This window comes from Perissodus microlepis, chromosome 2 (assembly GCF_051167445.1).
Source record: "Perissodus microlepis isolate ML-2025 ecotype Zambia chromosome 2, ASM5116744v1, whole genome shotgun sequence".
NCBI classification, from domain to species: domain Eukaryota; kingdom Metazoa; phylum Chordata; class Actinopteri; order Cichliformes; family Cichlidae; genus Perissodus; species Perissodus microlepis.
The window spans coordinates 8,808,094-8,822,094 of record NC_140462.1 but is presented as its reverse complement, the minus strand read 5'-3'; the positions used below and the strand labels follow the sequence as shown (position 1 = coordinate 8,822,094).

At 39.0% G+C, this 14,001-nt stretch overlaps 2 protein-coding genes across 2 annotated transcripts; one reads left to right on the top strand and one right to left on the bottom strand.

The window, feature by feature from the left end:
• The first annotated feature begins 515 nt into the window (after positions 1-515).
• zdhhc15b (zDHHC palmitoyltransferase 15b) lies at positions 516-6,728 on the top strand. Its single transcript, XM_084943779.1, has 11 exons — positions 516-679; positions 1,088-1,114; positions 1,229-1,323; positions 1,409-1,529; positions 1,861-1,930; positions 2,211-2,243; positions 2,332-2,452; positions 2,609-2,741; positions 2,908-3,034; positions 3,600-3,718; positions 4,728-6,728. The coding sequence occupies exons 1-11, from the start codon at positions 562-564 to the stop codon at positions 4,769-4,771; spliced, it is 1,008 nt and encodes a 335-aa protein (XP_084799905.1). The 5' UTR covers positions 516-561; the 3' UTR covers positions 4,772-6,728.
• On the bottom strand, positions 6,649-13,989 carry uprt (uracil phosphoribosyltransferase (FUR1) homolog (S. cerevisiae)). Its single transcript, XM_084943791.1, has 7 exons — positions 13,666-13,989; positions 11,189-11,231; positions 11,037-11,106; positions 10,781-10,843; positions 9,730-9,891; positions 8,932-9,030; positions 6,649-7,041 (listed from the first exon to the last, which is right to left on the bottom strand). The coding sequence occupies exons 1-7, from the start codon at positions 13,890-13,892 to the stop codon at positions 6,935-6,937; spliced, it is 771 nt and encodes a 256-aa protein (XP_084799917.1). The 5' UTR covers positions 13,893-13,989; the 3' UTR covers positions 6,649-6,934.
• Between the last annotated feature and the right edge of the window lie 12 nt (positions 13,990-14,001).

The following is a 14,001-nucleotide window of genomic DNA, read 5'->3' as shown; positions in this document are numbered from 1 at the left end:
TTGCAGAAAAATTAGACCTTTCCAGACACTCTGACCTGTGACAGAAGTAAAAGTCCAGATGTTACTGATAACATTAACAACAAAAGGGCCCTGGAACCGAGACAACAAGACAGAATTGTTTCATCATTATTTTTTACTATTTTCAGCTGGGCCGGGTTTTTTTTTTCCGAGGGTATCCATTAAAATGTGTGCTCTTTTGTATTTTTGATTTTTAATGCGGCTTCTTATAATAGACTTTATGTTCTTTAATTATTGTAAAACATTGCACAGTGCCAATAAACCAAACCTAACCCTGAGTTGACTGGAATTTGCCATGTGCAACAGCTGTTCCTTCCTAAAAAAAACAAACAAACAAAAAAAAAACATGTTAATGTGCCCATCAAGCATATTTGAGTAACTCTACAGCAGTAAAAGTAATATTTACCTTAAAAAAAAGAAAAAGAAAGAAGGAACACTAGCCAAACGGTAACTTCAGTGCAGTGAATCGCTCCCCGATGCAACTGATGGATAAATCCCAGGAATAGTAGTCGAACGCGGAAGAGAGCGGAGCTCAGATGGAATATGGCTCTCTCCAGAGGTTTGAGATGCTGTCAGAGGGTTTTCTCGTGGATACCTGTTCTTATTATCACCGCCGTTGTCTTGTGGTCGTATTACGCCTATGTCTTTGAACTATGTCTTTGTAAGTATGGCAAACTGTGTTGGTTTCTCGCGACTTTGATCGTTTAGGTACAGACACCGCAGACTACCGCACAGCGGTGTTGACATAACGTTATAGAAAGAGCAGGAAGTGGCTTCGGGTGTGTGCGTTCATTTACTTAATATACAATCAGATTCTCCTTAAACCTAAACTAATTTCCCATTTTCCCCTACAAGCTCAGTGGTAATTCCTGGTTTTATACCAAAACTGTTGTGCTGTTATTCCTCTTAGCTAAGTACAACCTGACAGTCTGGCTAGTCGTGTTAGCCGGTAAATGCTGTTTCAGTAAACAATAAACAAACTAGTGTTAGCCGAAACAGTTAGCTAGACTGTTGTCAGTCAGCCAGCCAGCTTGGGTGTATTTCTGAAATCATGTTCTTGTTTTAACAGTTACAATCACCAATACACTGGAAAAAGGTAAGCCACCCTCTCGTCTCAGTGTAATGTGCACTGTTGAACCATGAACTAGAATAACACCGGGCTTGTTTCTGATATATTATGTATTATGGTGATTATTTCTTGTGCTTGCAGTGGCCTATTTGCTTTTATTTCATGTTTGCTTTGTGATGTTCTCCTGGACCTACTGGAAGTCAATATTCACCCCTCCTGCGTCCCCATGCAAAAAGGTCTGGAGAGCTAACCTGAATATCACCAATTAACTGTGGCCTATGCTGAATATGTTGTATGCAAATATCTGTCTGTCTGCTTTAGTTTCAGCTGTCATACTCAGACAAGCAAAGGTACGAAATGGAGGACAGACCAGATGCTCAGAAGCAAATCCTGGTTGAGATTGCAAAGAAGCTGCCTATTTTCACTCGAGCCCAATCTGGAGGTAAGCTGTGAAATCATGTGAATTGTTTTTTTTCTTTTAATTTTCTTTGTCCACCTTATTTGATATAGAGTTGTGGGGGGCGGCACTAACAAGGCAGGTATATTAGCCGCAATCCATCATCTCACACATAATCTGTGTTTGGTGAAAGGAAATAGGTGAGGGCAATTAGCTTTGTGTGCGCTCCGGAGCATCTTCATCCAGAGTAATCAGCCAGTGTATCTCTTTCATTAATGCTGATTGGTAAGACTTAAGTTCTGGGCTGCAGGAAGTATTTGAAGGGCAAGCTCAGCTCAAATGTCGTCCATTCAACTCGCCATCCTCTTGTCTCCAGCTATCAGGTTCTGCGACCGCTGCCAGGTGCTGAAGCCTGACCGCTGTCACCACTGCTCCGTCTGTGAAATGTAAGACACCCTTTCCTCCCCAATCCCTTCATCTGGAGATGGAGAGAGGCAATTAGATATTTGTTGGCCGGGGACTGTTGTGATAATTAGAGGATGTTGCTTTTGTTTGCCATGTCATGTCTTGAAGACATTATTCCAAAGATCAATCAGTGCAGAGGTTTAGCAAAGGGAATGAGCCGATAGCTGCCAGTGTACACGTTAAAGAAAGCTGTAAGAAAAGCTTTCCTTACATGAAACAAATGCCATTAAAATGATATAGAAACCTTGTCTTGCTTTTAAGGTGTGTCTTAAAGATGGACCATCACTGTCCCTGGTAAGTTGTAATCTCTTCCTCTTCGTCAGTGTTTAAATGTTGAAATAAATGTTTTGTTCTAAAACCAGAATGTCTTTTTCCTTTTAAGGGTGAACAACTGTGTTGGTTTTTCCAACTACAAGTTTTTTCTCCTTTTCCTTGCCTACTCTATGGTGTACTGTATATTCATTGCGGCAACGGTCTTTCAGTATTTCCTCAAATTCTGGGAAGTGAGTGTCATTCTTGCTTTATGACTCCTATTCACAAGTTGTCATAATGTCATTTTGAAGTCCTTATAGTCAGCAGTATTGTATTTCCGCAAGATTCAAGCATTCTGTCATAGTTTATTCTCAGGTTTCTAGCGCTCCCATTTCTCTCTTTCCCAGGGGGTCTTGCCAAACGGGCCTGCAAAGTTCCACGTCCTCTTCCTCATGTTTGTGGCTCTCATGTTCTTTGTCAGTCTCATGTTCCTCTTTGGCTACCACTGTTGGCTTGTGGCCAAGAACAGATCCACATTAGGTGAGAATTTGACGCATTTACTGATTAAACCCTCCTTTGATTTCCTTTTTAAGAAATTGATCTCATTTATTTAATAAATTAAGCACACATTTAGTCCATTAAATATGGTATGGAGAATTGAAAGGTTGACAAGGGGAACCTAACTAGTTTCATATCTGTTTTTTAGAGGCCTTCTCAGCTCCGGTTTTTGCCAACGGACCAGACAAAAACGGCTTTAACGTCGGCATGCACAGAAATCTGGAGCAGGTATTTGGAGAGAATCGGAGATTGTGGTTCATCCCCGTCTTTACGAGGTAAGTTTGTTGTCAGGAGGCAACTCGTTGATTTCTATAATGAGGTGATGGCATTTTGGCATCTTTACACTTAAGTCTTGGCCCTATAGTTTGCAACAGAGTGTTGAAATACACAGAATTAATTCAGAGTGCAACGTGTGCCAAAGCCAGTACTCACAGAACATGAACTGGATCCTCACCAAAAGCTAATGGATACTTCCTCTGTTCACCACCACTTCTCCACCAGGTTCATGGAATTTGGCCTGTTAGTTTTTGCATAATGTTGTGGACAAAGAGGCTGAGCAAGTGTCTGTACCTCAGCTTACTGCCATGGTGGAGGAAGAGTTAGAGATCAGTATAATGATTTAAGTAGTACACCGAATATTTGAAGTATAAGGGATATGAATAATTGATGGTGAACAATATGACATTGACTTCAGAATACAGAGTAGTTTTTACATCAAGCTGCAGTGGAGCTAATGAATAACATGCATAGTGAAGAATTTGATCAATGGTTGGAACTTATTTAATAGTTAACTGGATCTTTAACAAGCTTCCATCTGTTTCTGTACCTCTTATATGTCAGCCAAGGGAATGGCCACTACTTTGCTTTGAAGAACCGGAGCTCTGAATCCCAGAACCCCTTATTAGCTAACGAGGACATGTGGGAAGAGTCAGATGATGGGTCTGAGGAGGGAAGCTTGGGTGAGTTTATTTAAATTCTGTCATATTTAAAATACACAGAACTGAAAACACCTTTTTCTCATTAATGCCCAATATACTGTATATCCTATTCAACTTATATCATCCAGGACAGCTGTCATGACCTGCTGGTCAACATATCTTCACAGTACCACCTGATCCATGAAATATATGGCTCTTGGCTTCTATTTACTCTGATGAGATTGCTGGTGCTAGAGACACAAGTAGTTTCCTTCCAAAAATAATTGGCTCTAATACTTTTGCTTTTTTTTTTTTTAATCCATTAAAAACCTCTTAAGAGACTAAATGCTTGAGTTTTCTCCAGAATCTGTTAGTATCTAATTACAGTTATCTTTTGTGTCATTTTGACCCTTGTAGTTGCTTTGCACTGTGAAATTTAAAAACAAAAATAAAGGGTGAGTCATGCGAGTCACAGGCAAATGCTTGCAGGCATCCGGTGACTTTTACTGTATTTTCTAAACAAATATTTTACCTACTCTATCACCTTCAGGTCTTACAAAAACAAGTAATAGTGTCCAGTGAATACTTGTGCTTTATAGGTTATTTGTGCCTGTCTCTTATTTATGTTTTTTATTCCTATGAAAGTCATATTTATTGCTCGAGTGTAGTGACAGAGAAAATATCCATTCAGAGACCCCGACTTTTCCGTAACTTGACTTTCCAAATATGGAATGCCTGCACTGAAACATCCAAAAACAAACGTTGTTGGAGGTCACACCGTAGGAGCAATAAGATGGACAAGGTTTGTAACCTTGGGCTAACGGCGGAGGGGATGGGACACAGTAACGACACCATGCAACGGCAGATTAGTTCAATATTTGTTCAGTTGAAATGACCTGAAGGCTTCACTATAAACTGCTGCTGTGTTTATATTTTGCTACCACCTGCTGGTCACATGAACCACACTGTTCACTACCAGCTGCATCGTTTACAACAAAATCACAGAAAAAATTAATTTACATGCTGATTTTTCTTTTTTAAATCATTCCAGCAGAGGATGTGGACCCCTCTGTTACCATAGAGATGGAAGAATAATTTACACTGGTGGAGACCTGGACTTGTATCGCACACACTGTGTATTGAGAGGTAAATGCATTCCAAATCGCAAGGACGTTCAGACACACCGAAGGGGTCCAAATGAGAGGATTAAGACCTGCGTTTGGACGGTCGTTGCCAACTCTACCCCGATGCTTCACATACTGATGAAAAAAGGAACTCGTTGGATGACCAGTGGAAGCATCGCCTCTCATGTCATCATAGTCGTCATAAAATTTTATTTTCGGGGCAAGTCAAGTGTTTCCTGTTTTACAGAAAAGCAACTGATTTATTTTTCTTTTTTTAATTACAGAGCAAATATTTTGCCTGTATTTGTTATTCTTGACAGAGCACTAAACCTTTACAGCTTCTGTCTGGCAGTGTGCAATTTTACAGGTTTCTGTTTGAGAGTTAAGCTTACAGTGTTGCACCTTATGGTTTCTTCGGTGGGGGACGGGAAGGGAACTCGCACTCGTCAGGCTCCAGAAGTCTCATAGTGACCGAGTTGTCTACAAGTTTGAGGTTTACAGCATTTAAACATAAGATTTGACTTAAACATATTATTAAAAAGCTAACTTAACCTGAGCCTTACTAACAAGTATTCCTGTTTTTGGAGTCAGTATCTCCTCGGAATGTATCCTCCTGCTCCTCATCATCCTTTTGAGTACATTGCACCAACATCTTGGGCACTTCTTCCCCCTTTATGGAGTGTTTTATCCTCCCTGTTGCAGTTCGAATGTCATTAGCTCAGTGTCTAATCACAATGGTGACTGTAACAACAAGACAAGCATAAATTTGGTCATAGTTAGACCTGATTACATGTTACATCTGAGTATTATGGCAAACTTGTCTATCTATCAGTGGAGTCATATTCTGAATATACTGTATATCATGGCTTAAAAGCTGTTTGCTACATTGATTAAGAAGAATGCAGTGATTGGTTAGGTTTTTGAGCATATGAGATTTACTTTTTTTTTATATATCTAATCAGTCTTTTTTTTTATCATTAGCTATCCCTGGGAAGATAACACTTTGGAAGCAGGGAATTAAAAATTGCTTTTGTTATAGACACATAAACCTGCATATGAGAGGGCATAGGTTCTTCTATGTCTGTTTTTGATCTTTTTAGATAAATACACTGTACATATTAACTGATCCTCATCAACAGGTTGGTAGAGGGCAGTGATCTTCTGCAATATAACGTTCTGATTATTTTTTCTTGTTTTTTTTTTTGTTTTTTTTTACCTGCGTTTATGTATTTTAATACCAATGAAAGCTAATCTTATTCAGACTGCTTTTGTGTATTTAGACAGCGCACCTGGCAGAAAACCACTTCTTTAACCAAGTAAACCCATTTATTCAGTCATGCATAAGAAGTTGGGTTTTCACCAGATGTCTGTGCAGTTGTATGTTGAAGCTTAAACTTTTTGTCAGATCAGTTTTTTCCCAAGTTGAGTGGGCTAAACTAAATGCTGCTCATATCTAAGAAAGGCTTCTGTTCATTCTACTGAAACTGTAGGTTATTTATCAGGGATATGTGAAAGCTTGTATAAAAACATTGAGAAGGATATGGCTGTTGAGTGTATCATTTAGTCTTTTGTCTATTTATTGTTATAAAAGTCTGCCTTTTTTTTCTCTCGTGTATCGAGTTTGAACCATACCTGCTGCAGGCAGTGTTTGTATATTTTGTTCTATTACTGGCAAGTGAACTATTGAAGTAACGTACTTTAATCAAACAGAACATTTACAACTTGAGAAGGCAGGAGTTCAATGTTGCTAGAGCACATGTGGTCCCCTCTTTAACCCGTCTTTGGAGTATGTGATTGTGGTGCTTCCCTTTTTCATCACGTCAAAACTACCAATAGTTTCATTTGCTGTTCTTTGTAAACAAATATTCTTTATTGATCCAGCAGATGTTGTAACATGCAGAATAAAATGATCCAAGTTGAACTCTTTACATGGTTCTGTGTAGTCTTTTTATAGTATGACTATACACAGCATAGAATAATATATACATTTGATTAATTTGATATCAGTTTTTGAACTTTGTAAATGAGAAGCAGTACTTTGCACAATGAGGAGAACATGATGAATACATTGCAAAATATATTAAAAATACAACCAAAACTATTTGCAGATCATGTTCCTCGGGTTGTCCTCCATTTAGTCGGTGCCAAAGTACCTCTGTCCGAAATGTGTTGGAGCCACGGGGTGGACTTCTGTGGTCAGAATTGTGATATCTGGGAACTCCTGGATTATAGATTTTGCTCCTAGAAGGAAAATGTACAGTTGGTTCACTTTCTGTCTGAAACCTAAGCCACTGATGTGCTGAATTAACAAAAGCAACTAGCAGCCAAAACTTGAAGCTTTTCTGAGGTAAGGCTGCTATGAAATGCCAGTTCATGACCAGGATGGAAAAAAGCAACCATCTTAATTCCCACCATCTTCAGCTGTACTGTGGTGAGGTTAAGCACAGCTCAGGTAAGCTGATAAAGGGGCCTAGAGCTTAAGAAGCAACAACACTGACATATCCTCACTTTTTAGGTTTATACAGCAAACATTAAAAAGTAGATGCATATTTACATGTTCACCTGTTCCTAAACAAAATTAGTATTTATCTGGCATTTGGCACTGTTTTTGTTTCTACCAACACCCGAGGGGAATAATCTACCTTTAAGTCCACTATGTTCATTAGCTACTCCACTTGCTACCTACTGTGGCTTTTAAGTGCTTTTTTGTTAAAGGCAGCTGTCTGCTGTAGCTGCAAATGGATTGAGAATGAACAAACACTAAACAATGAACTGAAACTCACTATAGAGTACTGACAACTCCTTTAGCACTGTCAGATACACTGTTAGTATAAAAAATACTAATTATAGATTATTAAAAATAATGTAATGGTAACACACAATGGTCTCATTCCACATGACAATGAGATTACCAACATTGGTGTCCAGGAATCACTCGAATCATCTACTTTATTATTAGGTACATTTTGCTAGTATTAAGTTGGATCCGCTTTTGCATAAGGTGCTGGAAAAATTCCTCAGAGATTGGAGTACAGTTAACTCACTATCACTGTCTCTAACCAGTTTGAGATGACTGGAAGCAGCCACCAGAACATGTGCACACTGCGCTTATAAATGGATGGAAAATGCTGACACTACCATCCAAATGTCGCTGCAAAAATAGAGACATTAGACCAGGTGATGTTTTTCTCAGACTTCTATTATCCATTTTTTGTGAACTTGTGTGAACTGTAGCCTCTGTTTTCTGTCCTTAGCAGACAGGAGTGGCACCCAGTGTGGTCTTCTGCTGCTGTAGCCTATCTGCTACAAGTTTTGATGTGTTGCACATTCAAAGATGCTCTTCTGCATACCTTGGTTCTAAAATGTCTTTTTTTTGAGTTGGTGGTTCCTTCCTCTCAGCTCAAAGCAGTCTGACTTCTGACATCAACAAGGCATTTTAACCCATAGAACGCCTGCTGACTGGATTTATTACCTTTTTAGAACATTCTCTGTAACTCTAGAGATGATCGTGTGGGAAAATCCCAATAGATCAGCAATTTCTAAAACACTTAGACCAACCTCCTTGACACCAACAACCATGGAATGTTCACTTACATCACCTTTCTTGCCCAACTTGACATGCCTACATGCATTGGGTTGGTGACATGATTAGCTGATTACATACTCGTGCCTGTGAGTTGAGCACCTGTACCTAATAAAGCGGCCACTTGTGTATATAACGTAGACCAGGGTTTGATTACCTGGTAAGGGGAAATGTCTTTAAAAAGGCTTCATCCCCTTCAGAGGATTAAATAGCTTTTTATATTTTAATGGCAACATGTGCTTAATATATCAACGTTTCATATATTTAAGTGGAATAAATCCATTAAACATCAAGACAATCTGGCCCAAGCTAAAGTAGAGAAAACTATAAATGTGCAGAAGTTACATAGTTTACTGGTGACTGCTGAGCAAGACTTCAGATCAGCAGCGCCACAGAACCTCATTGCTGTTGGCAACAGTATTTTTTATATAGACACTGATGCAGCAGAAACATGAGTGGAGGAGCAATAGAGGACAAAGTGTGTGATCTGGGAGGTAAACAAAACCGAGCTGGTGGCGGCTGCACTTGTGTTGAGCTGTCTGGCTTACCATGAGGTGTGGAGAAGAGGCTGAGTAGGATAATATGTTTGGGTTGGACCCTGTGCTCTTTCAGCACCCTCACAGCCTCAATCACGGTGTTCCCTGTACCTGCAGACACAGAACAGATAAGGTTTGCTTCACATTCCTGCTTATAATGACAAATTTGCTGACTCATCTCAAGAATATGTGACAAGTCGTAACAGATTCCCAACACAAACTACATAATTGCATTTTTCCCAATTCAAATATATGCAACTCATGCATTATGAGCATCTTAAAAGGAAAGGAAAGTGATTATGTGCTGATTGATGTGCCCATGAGTCTGGACAATTGACAGGCTTTAATTTCACATCCAGTTAGCATGCATCAATGAAACCATATGTTCCATCATTCTGACATTATAAAATATACCTTGAGCCTAGCTTGGTCACTTTTTTTTTTAAAAGCTGAGAACAGAAAAATGCTGCTTTGTGACACAGGGAAACCGGGGCTATTAAGATACTATTTTTGTTGGCCCTCATTATGTTATTCAGCAGCCTGGTGGCTATCTCCCAGGCAATGTATAATTACCCCCATGAGAACTATAATTATCAGAGCAGTGTGAATGGGCCGGCATGATGTGGAAATGCAGACTTGGTGGTGAAGGTCAACTCAAGGGAGATTTTCCAAAATGAATAAATACAAAAAACTTTTTTTTCTTTTTACAATTGCACAGAATTGAACATCTCTTGACATTTACGTGCTACTGAAGGTGACAAACTGGAGTCACCAGCAAGAAAAAACGAGCTCAGCCATCTTGTTACTTACTGAGAATGGGGTACATGAGCAGCACTTTTCTTCTATACACATCTGGGGGGAACTTGGCATAGTAGACCTTAGCTTTCTGTGTCTCTTCGTCACTCTGTATGAGGATCTTGCCAATGCGGATAGAGCGGCAGCAATCACGGAGACCCTGCTCCATGGCCTCGCCTGCGAGAAAGCACATGAAACGCAACTGTGGTTGAAAGGTTACACAAATATATTTGTTGCTTAGGGTTAGTGTTGTCTTCATCAGCGGGGATTTCCAGCAGACCTGCACCTACATGTGTGTTGCGTCTCATTTCTCCAGTAAGACACGCTCACGCCATATCGGTTTGTTTGAAATTACAAGAATAATTATCAGCAGCGCCAATCATAAAAATACATTCCGGATTTTCCTAAACCCAAAGTCACCTAAAAATATTAAAGAAATATAAAGACACGGCTGGTGCCATTTAAAAAACAAGCAAACAAACAATGCTATATCTAAATGCAGAATTGCCCGCTTTCCTCCACAACCACATAGAAAAGTTCACACACTGAACTGTAAAGCATTCAGTCTTCATTACATTACAGCACTCTACCATGACATGCTCAAAGTCAACCCACGAGGATGTCAAGACATGACTGTGGTATGGAAAACAATAGAACCGGTGTTTTGACTAGCTGATGTGTTACCTTTAAGGTACAGTGTTTGAGTTTTATACTTCCTGTGTTTTATTCTAGCATGACTGTCAAAAAGGCAAAACAGGCTTTGCAGACAGCTATGGTAACAGTCTCATTAAACCAAAAGGATAGATAACAAGTGTCACTTCTGGTTGTGTGGTCTGCTGACAGCGAAGCCTTCAGAGACTGTGCTCTCTACAAAACTAAAGACAAATAACTGTCTCAAATGCCTAACATAACGTTTACACAACTTAGTATTCAAACAAGAGAGAATCTATGATCCAAGAGCAAAACAGATGCACAGTATGAGTACACGGTTGCATGGAAGACTTATGTGTACCTAGGAAAGACAGAAATTTGTTTTGATAGGTGTGCTAGAGAAGGTTTAACTTACCACTCCTCATAATGCTGACTCCACAGTTGCCTCTTTCAAACTTGACACCCTCATACTTGTACCCTGAGGGAAAAAATGAAGCAGAAACAGTCACAAAATGTAGCTGTTCAGAAAAAGCCCACACAGTCATATAATGCTGGGAGTTAAAACACTCAAACACTGGAGCCCACTGGTCAGAATTCAGAACTCTGTTTTTGTCTAACCTAGTCTTTACACCTGAATAACGACTTTGTTATTACAGAGAGATCCTCCTCACCTGTCGGTGTGGTCACTGTGCACTCAGAGTAGGGGAGCTGGTTCAAGCCCTCTTCAACTACAAGCCTGATCTGGTTTTTTACAACACAAACAGACTTTACTTATAAAATCTTCACACTCTTACAGCATACTGTATTAAAGTCATGATCTTACCAGTCGGTCCGCACAAAACACAAAATCTCCTCTGCTGGTTGTCCTGAAAACGTAAATATGAGTTTGATTAGATTATTTTAGATCAGGGGTTGGCAAACTTTTACTATGAAAAGGGTCATTATCAAGCAATTCTTAACCTGTAAAGAACATCTGATATTTGCAATACCTATTTATTTAAGCCATTTGTTATACAGTCATGTGAAAAAGTAAGTTTCCCCATGACTATATGTACTTCTTTGAAAACTTAAAGGATACCCCATGATTCAATAGTTTATTATTTAACAGTAATTGTTTTCTGTATGGCGTTTTAAGTCTCTCACATCATTGTGGAGGAATTGTGGCTCACTTGTAGCGCACTTATAGTGCTATTTGTTCATTGAGGTTTGCAGGCATTCATATATGCACAACATTTTTAAGGTCCTGCCACAGAATTTAATTAAGGCTGAGGTCTGGACTTTGACTGGACTGCTGCAACACCTTTATTCTTTTCTTTTTCAGTCATTCTGTTGGCGATCATTGTCCTGTTGTGTGACATCAAGCTTTAGCCCATGGCCTGACATTTTACACTGTAAAATACTTTGGCATATGGTCGACTAAGTGACTGCAATATGCTTAGGCATATAGCTGCAAAATAAGCTTAAATCATCACCCCTCCTCCACCATGCTTTACAGCTGGTATGAGGTATTTGTGCTGATGTGCTGTGTTTTGTTTTTCGGAAACGTGAACCCTGGCCCAACATTTTGTGGTTTGTTCAGATCAACTTTGAAAACCTACGCCCCCCTCTGCTAGGTTATTTTTAAAGAGAATATGTATTCTCCTGGCAACCCTTCCAAACAAACCAGACTTGTTCAGTCTTTTTCTGATTGTACTGTCATGAGTTTTATCATGCTAACTGAGGCCTGTAGAGTCTGAGATGCAGCTCTTGGGAGTTTTTACAGATTATCTGAGCATTGCATGGTTGTTAACACACACCTGAATGCTCCAGACCAGCAAATTGCCAAAATGTCTGCTTTTACAAAGATCCTGACAGTTGATGATGATCAGATTATCAGCACTGCATAGTCCTGTGGAAACTCTTTTTTACATGACTGTATGCATGTCATTTTTTAATTCTTATGTGTTAATGAAGAAGGCACCATCTATTATTTGGATGTTTGCCCATCAAAATACCAATAACAGTAAAAATGTAAATCTTTTAGCACATGTGACTACTTTAAAGTGGGCTATTCATAATTAGTATTTTAACTTTTCGTTTTCATTACAATAATATCATTTTTTGTTGCATTTATAATTCCTATTGATCTATTTTTTTAAGCTACATGCGTCTCTGAGCTGGTTGATACTCAGCACTGCTCTGATTCAAATGATCTTATTACTGCTTCAATTTCATCTCTTTTTGTGTGAACAGACGACAACTATTCCTGTTTGTATCAGGTAAAGTAATACGAGGTTATAACTACACAAGACATCTTAACAACTGATATGTGCAATTTTATGTTGGTTCTTTTGATACAATAAATTATTCTCTCCTTGAAAGGCTTAAAAAATGTTGTAGTTGAACCTGTTATGATAGTTACTATGATGTTTCCTTGAAGAATCATCACTTGTTTTAGTCACAGGCATGGACAGTATCGCGCATACTGTAGTTTTCTTTCACCATGTTGAGTCATCATTGAAGCTATATGGGTCATTTCATATCAACTGACTAAATCTGGAAAAAATTCCCAGCCTGAAAAATTCCCAGGGTGATCGTAAACTCAAATTTGCTACATAAGGTCAAGGTCGGAGATATTTGGCCTAAAAAAATATGATTTACATCATTTAAGTAGCTCTGTAGATATAGCTGTTTGAAAATGCCCCCAACTTAGTCACAAAAGATATATATATATATATATATATATATATACACACACATTTAAAAAATAAAAAATATTTATATTAAAAAATATCTATTTTATGGGTAAACTTATAACAATATAGAGATAAAATGTTACAGTTTCTTTAATAAGAAGCGTGTCACCCCCCCCCCCTTCTAAAATGTGAAAGGAAATTGGAGGTGGTCAGGCTGAAAGCATTTGGTCATTTGACATATGTTTAAAGAGTGAGTTATTTAAACCTCACGCTTTGTTTTTCTAATATTACATCAAGATCTGAGATGTGCTATACGTTGGCCTGACCTATCTAATATCACTGCAAACTCTTTGACTTCCCCTGGAAATTTAAATTCCATTAGATTTTTGGTAAGCTGCCTTTTTTAGGATTAGTGGCATCCTTTAAATTACATACCTTCCTGGTTTTCTATTATAGTTCCAGTTCAGTGAAATGAAGAACAGCTACGTTTTTCCATTTACTAATTATAGTTTTCTACAGAGACCAATTTAAAGTCTATATTTTATATAAGGCTCGTTACTTGCTTTTGTACCACAACCACTATGTATATGGCCTGTGTGTCAGTAAATAAGAGCGGGGGACTCACTTGTCTCTGATTATTGTCTGTAATTCACGGATCTGGTCATTCAGAGGAAGCAGCTTAAGCTGGGGTCCCAGGTTGTCCTGGCTGTCGGGCTGTGTTGTGGCATCACTTGGTTCGGAGTTGGATACTACTGCAGGCACGCTGCTGTTACTGTTTGCAAACCGAACTTGCTTCATTGGGTGCTCCTGGCCACTGCTCACATTGTTCAGCTGCTGATTGTGGCATGGCATCCTGAGTAAAAGCAAGAGATATCTATGCTAAAGTCAGCTAGCTTCTTTCCAGCGCGCCACACACGTACTAACGGTGAGTCACAAGGAACACAACGTGCTCTGCCGTTAG